The sequence below is a fragment of the Alternaria ethzedia genome (assembly GCF_023757985.1).
Source record: "Alternaria ethzedia strain BMP 0044 chromosome Unknown scaffold_30, whole genome shotgun sequence".
Lineage (NCBI taxonomy): Eukaryota > Fungi > Ascomycota > Dothideomycetes > Pleosporales > Pleosporaceae > Alternaria > Alternaria ethzedia.
The window spans coordinates 25,158-42,878 of record NW_026056223.1 but is presented as its reverse complement, the minus strand read 5'-3'; the positions used below and the strand labels follow the sequence as shown (position 1 = coordinate 42,878).

At 53.1% G+C, this 17,721-nt stretch overlaps 6 protein-coding genes across 6 annotated transcripts; 2 read left to right on the top strand and 4 right to left on the bottom strand.

The window, feature by feature from the left end:
- Nucleotides 1-165: 165 nt before the first annotated feature.
- On the bottom strand, nucleotides 166-1,295 carry J4E87_008870 (uncharacterized protein; the record flags this gene model as incomplete). Its single annotated transcript, XM_049380453.1, has 4 exons — nucleotides 166-230; nucleotides 282-675; nucleotides 723-1,188; nucleotides 1,255-1,295. The coding sequence occupies 4 exons, from the start codon at nucleotides 1,293-1,295 to the stop codon at nucleotides 166-168; spliced, it is 966 nt and encodes a 321-aa protein (XP_049229728.1).
- A 993-nt stretch (nucleotides 1,296-2,288) lies between these two features.
- Nucleotides 2,289-2,970, top strand: J4E87_008869 (uncharacterized protein; the record flags this gene model as incomplete). The annotated part of the gene is made up of 2 exons (XM_049380452.1): nucleotides 2,289-2,377; nucleotides 2,424-2,970. 2 exons carry the CDS (start codon nucleotides 2,289-2,291, stop codon nucleotides 2,968-2,970), a joined length of 636 nt encoding a protein of 211 aa, XP_049229727.1.
- A 2,580-nt stretch (nucleotides 2,971-5,550) lies between these two features.
- Nucleotides 5,551-8,142, bottom strand: J4E87_008868 (uncharacterized protein; the record flags this gene model as incomplete). Its single annotated transcript, XM_049380451.1, has 2 exons — nucleotides 5,551-6,733; nucleotides 7,709-8,142. The coding sequence occupies 2 exons, from the start codon at nucleotides 8,140-8,142 to the stop codon at nucleotides 5,551-5,553; spliced, it is 1,617 nt and encodes a 538-aa protein (XP_049229726.1).
- An 819-nt stretch (nucleotides 8,143-8,961) lies between these two features.
- On the top strand, nucleotides 8,962-12,198 carry J4E87_008867 (uncharacterized protein; the record flags this gene model as incomplete). The annotated part of the gene is made up of 1 exon (XM_049380450.1): nucleotides 8,962-12,198. The coding sequence occupies one exon, from the start codon at nucleotides 8,962-8,964 to the stop codon at nucleotides 12,196-12,198; it is 3,237 nt and encodes a 1,078-aa protein (XP_049229725.1).
- A 228-nt stretch (nucleotides 12,199-12,426) lies between these two features.
- On the bottom strand, nucleotides 12,427-14,191 carry J4E87_008866 (uncharacterized protein; the record flags this gene model as incomplete). The annotated part of the gene is made up of 3 exons (XM_049380449.1): nucleotides 12,427-13,479; nucleotides 13,531-13,905; nucleotides 14,054-14,191. 3 exons carry the CDS (start codon nucleotides 14,189-14,191, stop codon nucleotides 12,427-12,429), a joined length of 1,566 nt encoding a protein of 521 aa, XP_049229724.1.
- Nucleotides 14,192-15,137: 946 nt separating this feature from the next.
- J4E87_008865 (uncharacterized protein) lies at nucleotides 15,138-16,567 on the bottom strand (the record flags this gene model as incomplete). The annotated part of the gene is made up of 2 exons (XM_049380448.1): nucleotides 15,138-16,290; nucleotides 16,344-16,567. The coding sequence occupies 2 exons, from the start codon at nucleotides 16,565-16,567 to the stop codon at nucleotides 15,138-15,140; spliced, it is 1,377 nt and encodes a 458-aa protein (XP_049229723.1).
- Nucleotides 16,568-17,721: the final 1,154 nt, after the last annotated feature.

Sequence of the window (17,721 nt, the reverse complement as noted above, 5' to 3'; positions counted from 1 at the left end):
TCAGCTGTTGCTGTAGTACCGCGAGCGCTCGCGTCCGTCATGGTACTATACTGTGCATATGTTGCGCAGCGTGGGTAGCCACATATGGTGTGATCTTCAGCAATTGGAGGCTGAATTGCTGTAGAGTGGGATATGCACATCACGCGGGTAGTCGGCGCAGCCCGTTTACCAATTGCTACGTGTCTTGAGCTTCTCGTTCTGCACTACCTCGATCCAGTAACCATCGGGATCTGCGTATTCTGTCAGTTGTCGCTTCGTGCGATGGATAGATAACGACTCACCTAGTACGAAAGCGATGTTCTTCATGCGACCGTCAGTAAGCCTCTTCTTCCAGTTGACCTTCTTCTCTTCGAACCGAGCACAGGCGGCGTCGAGATCGTCGACAGCAATGCAGATGTGGCCGAATCCTTGGGGCTCATCGTTGCCGTTGTGGTACTTGAAGTTTGCGTCGTTCTCGGTTCCGTAGTTATAGGTCAGCTCAAGCAGGCCTTCGGTGTTTGCCACCGGGTTGACGCCGTTTGCGGTGTTTTCGGATGCATCGGGGCCATATCCGAGGAAGTAGAGGTTGAACTTAGCGCTTTCATTCTCAGAGGTGCGCTTAAGTTTCATGCCCATGATGTCTTGGTAGAAGTTGAGTGAGGCCTCCTTGTCCTTGACACGGATCATGGTGTGGTTCTGCAATCATCAGTATACCAACGTGATGTCTTCCTAACGCTACTTACCATGCGGTACGAGCCTGTATCGGTGTCCTTGACGTTCTCGGTCTCCTCCAGTGGCTTTTGACCAATGACCTCCACCCAGTAGCCATCAGGGTCGAGCACAAACGCAATGTGGCGCATGCGACCGTCTGTGAGCTTCTTCTGGAACTTGTAACCCGCATCTTCTAGCCTCTGACAAGCTGCCTGCAGGTTGTCCACGGAGATGCAGAGGTGGCCAAAGCCTTTGTGTGGTTCCGTGTTGCCATTGCTGATCTTGTAGTTTGGATCGTCTTCGGTGCCGTAGTTGTGCGTCAACTCGACAATTCCCTCGCGGTCGGTCCAGTGGTTGCCGTGCGAGGCGGCCTTCGGGCTATCGTACGCGAGGAAGTAAAGGTCGAACTTGGCGTCGGGGTTCTTGATCTGGTTGATCTGCTTCATTCCAAGGAACTCATAGAACTGGACAGATCGCTTCGGATCCTTGATCCGGATCCTAGCAGACGTGAGTGACTAGCCAATGGTATGGGGATGACGCAGTAAATGCCATGCGGGTACTCACATGGAGTGGTTGAGCTTGTACTTGGATGGGTCGGTCGCCATGGTTGCTAGCGTTCGAATAAGGAGGCTTGGTGTATTGTTTGATTTGAGAGGACGAAATGCAGATGATGCGACAACTTGTAATGTTCTTGGTATTGCGAGACGCGTGAAAAGCATTGATTGAGCTCTCTAGCAGTGTCGCAGCGCAATTGAGGGGAAACAGATTCTAAGGCCGATGACGTCTGCGATCCAATGAAGAGCTGCCAATTGCCCCTCACCCGGCATTTGCTCGGAGATCAGCCCGGTGGGTTACAAACATCTCGAATGCGTGCGAACGACGAATCGTCCTATGACGTCGATGTCAAACATGAGCACTATCTACCCAGATGTAGAGATGTCACCAGGTCGATATATCGTTGTAAGGCGCGTGTCATCCAAGAACATCGTCGTGTCGCGTGCGCGCGGGCCCATCCCTTCGGATCACACTACACCCGTGACCCGGCGCAAGTATGTACCCTTCGTCTGAGTCCCGTTGTGGTGTGTAGATACACAAAACCTGGGTAGCATCTCCAAGCAATGCATAGTGCTAGGCTGCAACAATACAAGCTCTTCATAGCATGAGCGCGAGAGCACGTGCGGCGGAAAACAAGGCTCCGGCCAGCCCAGGTGGTCATAGCTCTCTCTCCTGGGGAACTTCGTCTTGAACATCGTCATGATCAAGATACTGACACGCGCAACTTCTCCCTCGTGATCCCGTCCGTTCCTTCTCGTGTTTTAACGCGTTCCTTACTGTTGCGACGCGTCGCTGGCCGTTGTATCTGCCTTTGGTCTGAGAGAAGGCGCAGATCGGTGAATTAGCAGCACGACAGCGCGGAAGTGGTTGCGCCAACCATAGACCAGGTACGTGGGAATTCTTTCACATCACCGTCATCCAAATCACATCCATTCTTTGCAGCGCATGGTACTCGCTACCTGCTCACACGTCGCTGAAAGCTTCCCACGCACAGTCCATTGTTCATTTTTAGTCCTTAACACCTACAGCTTCCCCGTCTAATCATGTCTGCAGATCCCGCAATGATCAACATCGCTAAAGTGAGCGACTGGCTCACGCAGAATGCAAACGAACACATCTACCCAAGACTCTTGTAGGTTCCAAGTACCAAACAATGTTATTCCAACTAACTTCAGTAGCTTGATGTCTCCAAATGGCACACTATTAGCGTACTCAAAGCCTGTCCAGACCAAGGAGCTTCGCGATCAGGCTGCCCTAATATCTATGACATGGAAAGACAACTGCCAAGGACGTCAAAAGCCATCGACCCGCAATGGAGCCACCCAGGACCAGTCGCTGCAACCCGCACTTAGGACACTCACCATCGAGACTCCGGATTGTAATATCATAGTACGCCTATTGCAACCAGAGCTACTGCTCGTTCTCATCGGTAGAATCGCCCCCGGCAAGAAGCAGGGCTTCAAGATCTCGGCCGAAGGACAGGGAGACCCACGATACCCAGAGGCCGACGACCCAGTTTCACGTCCTAGTTCAAGCAACGAACAGCATTTGACCATCAAAGGGAAAGCACCCTCATTACTTAGCAACATGAGCCAGCGCGATAGGGATCTCAGGAGCGGCGCGCTTCACGTCCAGCGGAAAAGATTAGACGCCCTGGCTGAGTACGTCTTGCAAGACTTCGGCGACACTGGGTTTGTCATGCCCGCAGATGCAGACCTTCAGTAGTACGATGATGCGGCTCGGGACGGGGATACGTTACCCCTGCCTCACTCTACAGATACCGAATCTGGGGAGACTGATGGTGACGAAGTACTGCACAAGAGATCGCTGGCTTGGTTCAGTTCGCTGACCGCGCTAGTATGAGCTCATTGCGTTCCCAGGAAGGAAGCGGACTGTAATAGCAACCTCTCCACGGCCATGTGCTACATTATAGCCAATGATCCTGCAGCCTACTGGCTACATGGGTTTGGCCAGTGCTCCGTACAGCCCGCACGCGAACCAGTAGCCATCAGCCTGCTTTGCTGGTAGATGGATCGCACCGAGTCTGTTTCGCTCGCATGGTTGACAAGATTCTCTGCGAGGTGCGGCACTGCGCAGACTCATGTTGTGAAGAGAAAGAGTTTGTGAACGATTCAGGATCGTGCGGACTGCCAAGGCGTAATAACTGGAAGAGAGAAGGAAGCATAGGAAACAGCCGTCGTGTATGCGTTGCATTTTTGGATACCCAGGAGTCGAATTTGACTTTGTTTGCTGTTCACATGGATCTCAGGTGACATTCTCTCGGACTATGATAGCTAATTGTCCGGGCACGCGTTGCCCGATATGACAGAACGACTCGGTCCCCAAAATATCCCTGTCAGCAGCGATATACCATGGGGTACAACAGTACGTCCACCCATGCTGCACGTCTTGACAAACACGTCCTCAAAGCCAACCTTGGATGCGAGGTGTAGCAGATACAGACTCTCAAAACCTGTGTGTGGATTCTTATCTAACAATGTGATACAACTGGCGAAGGGCCACGGGTCCTGGAGACGCTGGACGGCCGCCACAAAGACCAGCCTCAGCTTGATGCACATTCCATCATACCGGCAACGGCTTCGGAACACCCCTCTTAACACCAGGCTCGCCCAGACCCGGAATAACCAAAGGAGCCCTCCTCTCCATCGGCGTCCTACCAATAGGGAAGAACTTAGTAATCGTGTGATCAGGCCCATATGCCTCCTCGACGAGATACACCGTCACTCTCCACCAAGCGCAGAGGGCGGACAGCATCCAAAAGTAGCTCGCAGCTTTCATCCCCATCGTTACTCCGCCAGTGAGGCTGTCGCCCGACGCGCTAGTATCCGCCGTGGTGACGGGACGACCGTTGTACGCGAACATGCAACAAGCGATCGTACTGCCGATGGCCAGGGAGAAGAGACAGACGCTGAGGACAACATCGCGTGCTGTCGCTGCGAGCGCGCCTGACCAGGTGAAGACACAAAGTATCACGAACCACGATGCGAGTTCGGGGAAGTGCGTGTGCACTTCATGTGGTTCCAACGCACCAGCCGCCTGTCATTACCGTCGTTAGCCCACCATCCCCTACCCTGTTCTTAAACCCCCAATAAACCATCAACACTTACAACAAAAGCATACAAAACCCCAATACTAATCCAAAAACTTCCCCACATGGTATTTATCACCGTCACCAACGTATCCCTCGCTTTGAACCCATACAGCCCCGCGATGAACTGCGCCAGTCCGCCGAAGAGTCCTACGAATGGGAAGAAGATGGTTGGGGATTCGGCGTTGCCCCACCAGTTTGCGATGTAGGATGAGGTTATCCATGTTGAGCCTGCGAAGCCGGCGAGACCGAGGGCGGCGGGCGGGGCGATGGGTTGGAGGAAGATTTGGATGCCGGGGGTTTGTTGGAGGGTTTCGTCGACTTTTTTGGGGGAGGAGGCGGCGTGGAGTGCCATTTTTGGGGGGTTTGTTGTGCAGTGCTTGGGAGGGGAATGTGGGTGGTGGAATAGTCACAGTGCGCGAGGATATTTCAAGTCATGAATAAGGATGGGATTGGGGTGTGGGAAAAGTGCGACAAGTGATCAAATACCTACTTTCTCTTCGAATAGTCGGCGAACTTATTGCTGTGATGCAATCGTACAGTTAGTGTGGACTGGAGATAGGATCGTGATGTTCCGTTGTTACGATGTTATGACGATAAGCGCGACACGGTAAAGCGCTCCGCGTGCTGATCATGAACATCGCGACTTATCCGCGTCGGCACCTCACTTCCGTATCAACATCTTGACATCATTGCGATACAGGGAAGTCATCTTCATTCGTCGGGTTTGCGTGACATATGGGTCATGAGACCTGCAAGGGACAGTGGAGATCGTGATGAGTGGGCAGATCAGGGATCGCTTGTGGTCATTGCTAGATTCGGGAGTTCGCGACGAGGTGGAGCGGTGATGCTTGGACATGCTTATCTTTTAGTTGCATGCGTTTGGTCAAGCTAGCAATGCAGTCAGGAGTAAGAGAACACTTAAGAAGTCATGATCGTCGCTAATAATTACATCGCCGGGAAGGACATCTAAAACTCGCTTGCAACTATGAAGAACGTCGCGAAACAATTGTCACGAGTCGTAGCAAACGGGTTGGAGCCTCTCACACAGCATAGTAGATAGCGGTTACACAAGTCGCGTTAGTGAATTACCGGGTTCCAAAAAGCTCAACTTAGATACTCGATTCAAGAAATATGACGGAACGCGCGCAGTGATTTTAACATGCCCAATCGTGTTCCCAAAGTGATCCAACTCCTCAAGTCAGATCACCGTCTTCATCGTCATCAGTTACAGCATTCGTGTCCTCTTCGTCACCCGAACAGTCGTCGGTAGTAATCCACGATTCATCGTCGCTATCTTTCTCCTCTTCGCATTCGTAGTCGGCATCCTTTTCTCGCGCCTCTGCAATCCGAGTTTCGCAATCTGAACCGTCTGGATCAACTGGAAATGCCCCTGGTATGCGAATAGCGTCAGAATCTTCGTAGTGTTCATCCTCCGACGTGGCATATTCTGCGGGTACAATGCTATCGAGGAGACCCTGGAAAGCAGCCTCTTCGACCTCCCGGGACATCTTAGCCTTTGGCAAATACTTGTTGCAGCGTCTATCTTCGAAGTGGTACCAGTAGTCTTCCAGTGAGTCCTCGTCCATTGGAAGGCCTTCTATACATGCTTTTTCCAGAGTTTGCATAGTCTTCAAATCGCCATAACTGGCCACGAAATGTATGATCGAGTGATGTGAATTCGTCCAACCGTTGAGCCGAGCGCCATGCTGTATGAGTATCTCGAGTGCGGCGTGGTTGTTATACTGCGCAGCGCATATGACTGCAGTCTTGCCGAGAGGATTTCGGGCCTCGATATTGGCGCCTGCAGACAGCAGATGCTCCAGAACTTCGGGTGCAGAAGTAGAAGCCGCAATTGTGAGAGCGGGATGCCCACTCTGAGCTCCATCCACATCAGCTCCAGCTTTTAGTAAGATGTCCGTCATCGAGACCCGTGAACTAGACACTGCTACTCCGAGGGCCGTGAATGTGTGTTGAATGACCTGGTTAACGTCTGCGCCGGCTTCCAATATCTTGATGCAAATAGAACGCGAACTAAACTTTGATCTGACGGCATTCCACAAGATGGTCTTATGATCTTTTGAGACGGCGTTTAGATCCGCGCCAGCTGCTACTAACAAATCAATCGCCTCGGCGTTTCCCAGAATAACAGCCCAGTGTAGCGGGGTCTTGCCCAAAGTGTCTCGAGCTAGCGCAGCGCTTGGCTGAATTCGAAGAAGGTCACTCAAGCTGACAATACGTTCTTCCAGTATTAATCTTGTAGCGGGAGCAAGATCGAGAGTATCTCTAGCGTCCACGACATCGGGTCGATTTCGGAAAAGCTCGCACAATTGGCCGTTCAGATTTTTTGCGCTGAAGATTTGAGCAGGGGTACTAAGTCTATAAGCTTTTGTAGTCAATTGGTCTCACAAGACTGACAGGCCATCAACAGGCGACGGATAATTAATGTCCGCTCCCTGGTCCAGCAGCATGGTGTATGTAGGCTCTCCCACGGTACAGTCAATAGCAAGCTTCCGAAATTAGCCCACAATGCGACAAACGCTAATCAAATACTTACAGTGAGAAGAGAGATAGGCTCGCGCTCGAGCTCGCTCAAAAACAGATCGATGCCCCTTATCCTATGTTGCTCCATGACTTGCTGAACCTCAGTGGCCGTACCATAAAACAGGGCATCTGTCAAATTCGTATACACGTTGTCGTCGGTGCAAATCCGTGGTATTTTAAAACTCCAGGTCCCCCCTACGCCAATCAATGACTGCCAAGATGCAGCGACTTCGATACCTATTGGCAGTAGCCAAGTAGGGAAAAAGTATCGAAAATGCAATGCTCCTGTCCCGTTGGACTCTTGGAAGCAGTGGCCGTAGTTGCATGGCCGGCGATTAAGTGAAGGCACTGAAGTGAATTTGTAGAACGCGACGCCTAACAATCCCCGCAGCCATCTCGGTGAAGTGCCCTGGAATGGCATATGGCAGTCGCAAGGACATGACGATCTGCAAGTCCGATTCGTCGTTCTGTTGATAGTTTCGATCTTGACATAGGAAGTGACATCTTTCTGCTTGCCGACCATGGCGTTGTCTATACTTGATAGGATTGTGTTCATGCAAGCGGCTTTCTCCATGGTATGAGGTAGATCGAGCCTGTTGTCGTTTGTCATGGATTCTGTAGATGTATCTCCCCCGTGAACGATGGTTACATCCTGGATGACGGTATAAAGCCTGCTAGCGGATTTCCTGTATGCGCAAAGTCAGCTACTTGGCCTAGCGACATTGTCTGATTTAAAGCTTTCTAGCGAAACCGGCCTGTGACCGGCAACGGCTAGCCTTAACTCACAGATTTGTCGCACTCATCGCCAACACAAAGCTCAGTTTCAATGAAGCCAGCTCCTGCTGGAATGCGTTAATCTGACATTGCGTTTGGCCTCCTCCCAACACTTCCGTCCACTTCATACGTCTCTTCAACTCCATGGCCTTACCAACACAGGCAACTTGTTCTCGGTCACGCAGGACATGTTTCTGTAGGTACTTCGTGAAGGCGTTCATACAGCCCATTGCTCGATCCAACAGTCTTGTGTATTCGACCCGATGGTCGAGCGGAAGTTGGTGCTGGGTCTCCTCTAATGTCGTCTGTACCAAAGTGAGAGTAGCCTTGAAGTCCGAGACTTCGTTGATCGCTCCAAGTACGTAGAGAGAAATGCCGCGCAGGCCCAATACTCGCTCTAGGACCGAGGTGGCATGGCTGGCTGCGCTGATGAGGGTGATTATGCTGGCCACTAGGCCTATGGCTTCCATTGCGAGTTTGCGAATGCAAAAATATCAATGCAAGGTCTTCGTCCCGTCCTAGTGAACTCGATAGAAGCAAAGCAGCAGGTAATGAAGAGGCCATGATGGAGGCGCAGTGCTGTGGCCTATAGTTATCCAGTGTTATGTGTACGACGCCGAGTGTGTACAAGAGGTATACACAGCTCGCATACGGTCAAATCAATAATGCGATAGGTTGCACCACTCCCTGCATACGGTCTGGCATTGGATCCGTATGCATGCGTCCGGTTCGTGCATCTAGTCGTTCATGCTCAGCCTTGTGTAGTGTCACCAAGACCCGCGAGCATGCCGTAGTCAACAAGTCCAGTGTCGCGCCGGCAACCTTGCCAGGTGTTACGCGACAATGCATTGCGCGAAGGACAGTGGAAGACGAGATGAGACGGTGTTGTTGATCAGATCTCCGAGGGCCGTGATTTCCCCGCTGTCACGTGCTGAGACTCTTGGCGTGTCGAGCACGCAATTCGCGCTAGGGCCAAATTCTCGTCGCGTCAAGGCGACATTCCGCGCATTTGCAATCTATCGCCCGAAAGACGTGCTAGAGCATCTGGACAGGGCCAATCATGGTGTCTGTGAAGGATTGCGTCTTGCTCGGTCGGTCTTCTGCCGATGTCGCTACTGGACGACGGCACTTTTTGGCTGCTATGAGGCGGCAAACCCACGACACGGATATACTCCCACGCTGAAGCCTCCGGAGTGTCGTAGCACCTCCCATTCTCTCATACTCTCCGAAGAGACTCTCGCTGCCTTTCCTGAAAGGCTGAGTTGCTGAGGCGCATACTTGTATTCAAGATGCATTTCCAACAGACCGAATCTGCCGGCCCTGGTGCTGAGCAGAACGCACCCAAGGACTTCTCCAAGAAGTCGTCCAGTCTGCCGTTTGGTCAGGACCTCTCCTACCAATCTATCGGTGGCCCCACCTACCTCACGGCCCAAACTCTCGTACAGCAGGTCGCATACGCCCTCTCGGACAAGATCTTCGCATACTCGGCTGAGTCGTTCGACTTGGACGTCGCAGTCAAGTACTGGCAAGAACAGGGCGAGAAGAATGCTTTCGGATACCAGACCGGCGTCTCTTCCCTGGAGACGAGGACCGGTGCTGGTGCCATCGCATTGGGTTACATGTTCTCCAAGGATTACGACTTGAAGAAACGCCATATCCCCCAGTCCATCGTCGCCTCCTCTTCTACCCTGAACTACCTCCGCGCTTCGCTCGACCAGCTATCCGCCCTCTACTCGGTCGCGAACCCATTGACCGCGCACATCGCCGCAGTCGACTACTCCGCCAACTCCAGCGCTGGCCTCGTCACCGACTATGTCTCCTCCCTCGCACTCGCCGAAGATCTAGGTCTTGGACTCGTCTGCAGCCCCTCTGTCTTTGAGGCTCAGCACATGTCCCTTTTCGCCACCCTCCTCTCGAGCGTCCTCCCCACGATCCACACATACGATGGCATTAGCGTTGGAAGGGAAACAGCCAGGCTGGTCGATACTCTCGACCAGACCAGGCTGCACAACAGCTACGAGGCGGTGCTTAAGGCCGTCTCGGAGGTTGACAAGAAGCACTCCGACACCGCTGGTCGCGTTCTGCGCCTGCTTCAAGCCTTCAACGATGAGCTTGGCGAGGACTACAAGCTCTTCGACTACTACGGTCACGAGCAGCCGGAGAGCGTACTTGTTGTCTTTGGTACCGTAGAGGCTTCCTTGACCGCTCAGGTCGCCAATGCCTTGTCCAAGGATGGCGACAAGGTCGGTGTCGTCAACGTTCGTGTCTACCGACCGTTCGTTGAGGAGGCTTTCCTTGAGGTACTCCCTAAGAGCACTCGTCGCATTGCCGTTCTTGGTCAGGTCAAGGACGAGGCTGCCGTGCTCGACCCCGCGGAGTACTCCAGGCTCTACTCGGACGTTTTGGCGTCTATCCAGTTCGCCTACGACAGGGACGTTGAGGTCACTGATGTCAAGTACTCGCGCGAGCAAGTCTGGACGCCTAGCAACTTCCTCGATGCTTTCCGTCAAATCCACGCCGAGAAGGAGGGTGCTGAGGTCCGCTCCTACGTCGACATCCTAAACACTGCCGATGTCAAGCAGTACAGCTTCTGGAACCTCGACGAATCATCTGCAGCCAATGCCCCAGTTGTAGTTGGCAAGCTTCTCTCAAGTGACTCTTCCAAGAACGTCTTCGTTCGCAATGGCCACGACAATCTCGTGCAGGGTGGTGTTACTCGTACCGACATCCGTAATGCCGACTACACCATCGAAGCGCCTTATGCTGTTGAGCAAGCCGATGTCGCTTTCGTTGGCGACATTGCTATCCTGAAGGAGTTTGACGTCCTGAACAGCGTCAAGCCTGACAGCTCTATCATCGTCAAGCTGCCCGGTGTGAAGAACGAGGACATTGAGAAGAAGCTCTCGCCTGCTTTCCGCAAGGCCCTCGTGGACAAGGACATTCAACTCTTCGTCCTTGACCCTGCTTCATCTGAGGCTGTCGCCGATGATGACTCTCTGGAGTCTTACCTCACCCAGCTCGCCTTCTTGAAGGTTGCCCGTGAGGACTTGCTCTCCTCTGGCCTGAGCAAGCTTGTTGCTATCAACGGTAGCTCAGAAGTCTTCGACAAGCTCACGCAGCAGCTCGAGAGCGCTCTTCGTGAAGTCGAAGTTCCTGCTGCTTGGGGCACTGTTGAGGAGGACGTTGAGCCCATTCGCCTCCCCTCAGACATCAACGTCAACAGCTTTGCTCCCTTCGACCGCATTGAGGCTGAGCCACCAACCCTGCTAAAAGACTGGCAAGTCGCGGCCAAGGGCTTTGCCTTCAAGGAGGCCTTCGGCACTGCGAACCAAGTTCGTCCTGATCTTGGCTTCAAGACCAGTATCGTCCATGTCAAGGAGCGTCGCCGCCTCACACCGCAGAATTACGACCGTAACATCTTCCACATCGAGTTCGATCTCGGTAACTCTGGTGTCACTTACGCCATAGGTGAGGCTCTCGGCATCCACGCAGAGAACGACGAGGCACAGGTTGAAGAGTTCATCAAGTGGTATGGTCTCAACCCCAATGAGATCGTCGAGGTTCCGTCTCGTGACGACCCCAACGTTCTGGTCAACCGCACCGTCTACCAGTCCCTCATGCAAAACGTCGACATCTTCGGTCGCCCACCCAAGCGCTTCTACGAATCGCTTGCTGAGTTCGCTGATGATGAGCGTGAGAAGCGCGAGCTTTTGCAGCTTCTGAGTGCTGAGGGTGCCACTGAGTTCAAGCGCCGTGCTGAGGTTGACACTGTCACCTACGCTGACATTCTTCTTGAGTTCCCGTCTGCCCACCCAAGCTTCCACGACATTGTTCGCATTGTCAACCCCATGAAGCGCCGCGAGTACTCCATCGCCTCTGCACAGCACGTGACCCCCAACTCCGTTTCTCTGCTTATCGTCACCGTCAACTGGGTCGACCCCAAGGGCCGCGACCGCTTCGGTCAGGCAACTCGCTACCTCAACAGCCTGAAGGTTGGCGCGCCTGTCACCGTGTCCGTCAAGCCATCTGTCATGAAGCTTCCTCCCAAGACTACCGCACCCATCATCATGGCCGGTCTTGGAACTGGTCTCGCGCCTTTCCGTGCCTTTGTGCAGGAGCGCGCCTACCAGAAACAGCAGGGTCACGAAATTGGTGAAGTCCTGCTTTACATGGGCGCTCGTCACCAGCGTGAGGAGTACCTCTACGGCGAGGAGTGGGAGGCATACCAAGATGCTGGTATCATCACCCTCCTTGGCCGCGCCTTCTCTCGTGACCAGCCTCAGAAGATTTACATTCAGGACCGCATGAGAGAGTCTCTGAAGGACATCCGTAGGGCGTACCTCGAGAAGGAGGGTAGCTTCTACCTGTGTGGACCCACATGGCCTGTACCTGATGTCACCGAGGTGCTTCAGGAGGCTGTCGAAGTCGAGCACAAGGTTAAGAATGTTGGCGCCAAGAAGATTGATGGACGCAAGGAGATTGACAAGTTGAAGGATGATGGACGTTACGTACTTGAGGTCTACTAGGACACACGATGATATGAGATAGATCCATGATATTCCATTATTACTGCACAGCCTAGTGCTGATTACCGCAAACTATCTCGCCATGCATCAAACATTGTTCGTAATATTTCGGGGCCTTTGAGCCTCCCCGTTATGTTAGAAAGGAGTGAAGCTGTTGTTTACTGACCAACGCAGTGCGTTCCATTCAAGCGGAACCAAAGCTAGTTCCAGAAGTATCTCCGCCAAACTCTACTTCTTCGTCATGCTCGCCTTCAACTGACGAAGACGGGCAAGCTTTAGCTCTGCCGTAGCGACGGCCATCGCCGCACTGACGCTTTCTTCATCTTGCGCCATCTCAACGTCCTCTACCATGGCTCCTTCGTGATCGAAAACTCCTGGTTCGCCAACATTTTCAGCCTGCTCGCCATCAAGGCCGGGTGACTCTCGCTTGATCGTGGGGGTGTCGCGACCTGCGCGCGCAGGATTTGGGTTACCGGGTGGATGGGCCATTGGTGGTGGTTGGCGAGAGAAAGGCGGGAATGGAGATGGATGAGATGGTTGGCGGCCTTGGTTCGGAAACGGGGGTTGGCCGTACGGTGGATAGCCGTAGCCGTTGAAGCCTGGGTAACCACCATAACCACTGAACCCACCACCCTGCGGAGGCATCGTCATCGGACGACCCCACGGGTCAAGGGGAGGCTGGCCGTACCAGCCACCATACACACCAGGCGGCGGAGGTTGAGGGGGTGGCGGCGACTCCTCCTTGACGGCTTCTTTCTTGGGTGTCTTGTGCTTCTTGCCGCGAAGAGTTGATGAAGGGGACTGGTGGTGACCACCCATGACCCGGTGACCGTCTGAAGCACCTCCGCCGAACTTCCGCTTCCCATCGTCATCCGACTCCGAATCAGACCCCCCAGAACTGTCCTGACCACCACCACTACCCTCCTCCCCATCCTCCTCCTCCTCACTAACTTTCATAATCCTATCCACATCCTCCTCAGTCTGGATCTCCTTGGCCTTAACAAGCAAATGCTTATACCAGACCCCAAACGCATACTCCACCTCCCAGTCTTTGACCAACATATCCTCCATGACATCAAAGTCCGTGCTGCAAAGCTGTGGCTTCCGGTTCCCGGTGTTCTTGACCCGGTAGCGGACCACTTCGTTCATGGTAGCCGCAAGCCACTTTCGGTTCTTGGTGAGCTTGGCGACCATGAGGATGGATTTGAGGACCAAGGGAAGCCATTTCATGGGGTCGTTCTCGTGGGCGCGGTTGTAGTTTCGTTTGGAGCCGTTTTTGTACTGTGGGGTGTTGGTGGGTGGGAAGTAGGAGGGTGGTGTGTGGGTACTTACTAGGGGGCGGTGGCATTTGGGGATGTGGGTCTTGACCCAGTTCTTGCCCCAGTAGCTTTCGATGCTTTTGATCACGGCTTTTTTGGCGACCAGGTCGTTCTTCAGGATGGGTCGTGGTCTAGTGGGTAGGGGACTGGGTTTCTCGGCAGTCTCTTTGGGGGACTTCTTTGGTGACGGCTTGGTGGGCTTGCGCGCTGACGAGCGGAGATTGTGGCGCTGACGTGTGGAGGCGATGGGTTCATCGTCTTCTGATGAATCGGGGATCGTCTGGACTTTGGTGGGCTGGCGCTTCACGGGCGTCACCTCTTTGACGTCGTCGTCTGAGACGAAGATGCTTTCCTGGGCGGTTGAGCCGTTTTCAGCGTCTATGCTCGTCTGTTGGGTTAATTAGCGCTGTAAACATAAAAGCTATCGCTGGAGCATTCGAGACCACCTTCTCATGCAAACAAGCTGCTAATATGGAAGTCTGGAGGTCGTCGCGATGATTTTGGCGTAACCCCTGGCGCAGTGACGGATTACTTACCGGGTGCAAGGGAGCAGCGGACTCTGACTTCACGCGCGTCTCGACGACTTTGGGCGCAGGCGGTGGCGAGTCGTCGTCGAGGCCCCATTCTGGACTTGACATTCGCTCAAGCGATTCTGGAGAGTAAGAACGATCCATATTGACCTTCGGGCGAGTCATGGAGGGGAGGGATCAGGAGGTAATGGAAAAGGTATATACTCGAAATCCTTGATGATAAGCCGCAAATGTAATGAGGCGGAAGCCTTGGTAGTCGCCTTGAGCTGGCCGTTGCTGCGCAGGATAGGTGGTCTGTCACTGACGAGGCTTGGTTATATACACTCACTCGATAACAAAGACGCACGGTCAATAGGAACCCACTAGCGCCCATGTGACATCAATTTGGGTGGGGTAAATCTGTAACTGGACGGCGGTGATAGAGGGACAGGCGTCGCCTAGGACCGACGGTGAGAGAGGAGACGCTGCGACTGCCTGGTGGAGCACGCTGGCCAACCACTGCGCGGCGCTAGGTTAAGAAGGTGCAGATGTTGTTTCTGCGAGGCGGCTATATCTTATAGATAGCAAGACTCCGTCCTACAGACAGGCAAGCACAAGCGGCCCTAGTGCACCTCTTGTTTGACAATCGCGATGTACTACGGGTTCATTAATGTTAGAGTTATGGCGAAAAGTTAGACTATTGCTATCTTCCCCTGAATTCTATGATAATATCACTGTCGACAGATAGTACCTACAGGTCTCTAGTCTAGCAACGCCTTAGTCGACATATCTAGATGGTTAACACGCTTGAAGATAATTCTAGAGCGATAGTATCTTTGCTTAGCATAGTAGTAGTATAATACCTACAAAATCCTTCTTAAACCGACTAGATGTAGAATCAAAGAAACGAAGTTAACTAGGTGATCGAGACGTATTGCCAATAAGAGGATGTAATGTCTTTGGCATAAGAATCAAGAAGAAGCATTGTTACGCTGCTGAAGCCTTCGAGTAAGCAAAAAGTGAGGACAAAATTCGAAGAATTTCAGCAGCAACACGAAATGGTTGGCGAGCTCAATGCGCATGACATTATCCAATTGCTATTATTTGTAGTCTACAACCGACTTTGAATCTTCTCCAGCGTATCACCCAAAGCGTACTCGCTCGCGACAGTCTTGCTCCTGACCTTTTCTCCATCCTCCTTGGTCACGTAGCGCGCCTCCACAGCCGGGTTGTAGGAGAATTGACTCGCTTTCTTGACTTCCTCATCACTCATCTTCGCATTCTTCTTGCCATCGGCACGTTTGTAGACGTTGATGACAACAGCGCCACCCAAGCCGAGGTTGTGCTGCAGCGCAGCGTCGGCCCCTTCAGCAAGTCGGTTGTTGGCCCAGCCACGAAGCTGCCATGTTAATTCCGCGCATTGAGCTAGTCCAGTCGCGCCGAGAGGATGTCCTTTGCTAATTAGACCGCCTGATGGGTTGACGATCGGACCCTTGCCGCCGTATGTGATGTCGCCGTTGCGCACCATCATGTGTGCTTTTCCGGGCTCGCTGAAGCCCAAGCCTTCCAGTAGAATGAGTTCATTGGCTGAGAAGCAGTCATGCACCTCTGCGACTTTGATGTCTTTTGCGTTGACGCCTGCCTCCTTCAAAGCTGCTTGCGCCGCGAGCTTGGTCATGTCGTAACCAACGAGATCCATCGACGACTTAGAGTAGAGTTGCGGTGAATCTGTCATCAACGATTGGCCTGCGATGAGGATAGCTTGACTCTTCAGGTGTGGCCTCGCGTCCAAGAATTTCTGGCTCACAATGACCGCCGCACCCGCGCCATCGCTTGTCGGGCTGCATTGGAGTTTGGTCAATGGGAAGTGAATCATAGGAGCCTTCTCGATCTGTTCGAGTGTGTAAACATCTCTGAACTGCGCGTAGGGGTTCTTTTGGCTGTGCTCGTGGCTGATCCTAGCAATCTCGGCGAAGTCACGCGCCTCAGCGCCATACTTCTCCATGTATTCAAGACCGGCATTGGCGAAGTATTGAGCATTGGGCGGAGAGTTGCTGATACCGCGGGTATCGGCCATCATACGCATCGAGAGTCCCATGGGAGAGGGTCGGTCACTCCATGCAGATTTGATGGATCCTGGTTGCATCTGTTCGAATCCGATGACCATTGCGCAGTCCACTGCTCCATTCTTGATCAGAGTTCGCGCCAGATGTAGTCCAGTCGAGCCAGTGGCACATGCATTGTTTGTGTTGTAGATTGGAATACTGATAGCTGTTAGTGCCTTAAGACTTTAGGACAAGGCTGTTGACTTTCATACCCTGTCATGCCAAACTGGTAGAAGATCCTTTGGCCACTCGTGGTGTCGCCGTAACAGTAACACGCAACACCAGTCTCAACCTCATCGTAGTTGATCTGTGCATCGAGCATTGCTTTCACACCCGCCTCGTAGCCCATTTCCGGATATGCGCGCGTCTGTCGAGGTTTGATGAACTTGGTGAGCCCGACACCAAGGACATATGCTGGAACCTCATTCTTCGCCATTGTGATGTGATGAAAAGCGATAGACTCCGTGCAAAAGGGATCGAGTTATAATGTTGGATTCGATTTGACTGTTGGTATGCCTAGCTATGGTACATGGCATGTAGCTGCCGGGAGGCGACATCCTGGGCCGAGGTTCGACTACCCCACCTGTACACCTCCGCAGCATCAGCACGTTCGACTCGTTCCTTACTCAGCGAACACACCCACCGACCTAGCTTGGAGACAGTTCAATGACCTTTTGACCCTATCGATGCACTAGTCCATGCTTGGCAGGTCCACGTCCTCAACTGCTGCGCCGTGCCTCTGTGGTCGGCAATCGGCACACCGCCAGCAAGGTAGCTGCTTGAGCGCATCCATCCTCACAACTTCATCTCGTCGCTCATGGCTGAGCATCGAGCAGCCATCATACTATCGTCACCCGGATGCAATATCGTACTTATCCACCGGAAAGATCGCAGGTCGCGTCGTCGCAACGATGTTGAGGCATGCACGCGCGAAAGTCCGTCGGCTTTGCGCGTCACCTTCTAAAAACCCCAATGTTGCATCGATGCAATTCTTCGAAAATGCCGTTGTGCCGTATTTTGATTGTTGCAGAACGACCGACGCCGAACAAGGACACGATCCATGGCTTTTCGCATCTGGCTTCGGGCCATATCGTGATCAAAGCAACCTGACTCCTGCAGCCACCGGGTGCAACAGCCGATGAGGAACACCCGACTCAACAGTCAAGCCCACGACTTGCGAGCGCGATCTATGGCAGATGGTGTTTTGCTTGGAGGCCCACGCGCAATTTGCGAAGGATAGCGGTTCCTGCCTTGGCGGCGTTTCGAAACGGCTCTAGCATCCACCTCAACGTCAGGTTCATGCCATGGAAACATGAAACATCGTCGTCGACGAATGAACGCAACCGTGTTACCGAACAGTGCGTCGGCATATTTCCGTCCAAGCTCCACCCAATCTACTTAGCACAGTGGTGCAAACGCCAGTTGACCGTTCTGACACCTGTAGCGCCACCTATGAACCATGTTCCTGGGCATCGGAGGTCCAGATTCCAGGTTGACAACGTGGTGAGGCTGCATCATGAGCTTGTTTGACGGGCGCTAGGTCGGAGAAGGATTTCATCCTTGGAAGTGGCAGATTGAGGGAAACATGGT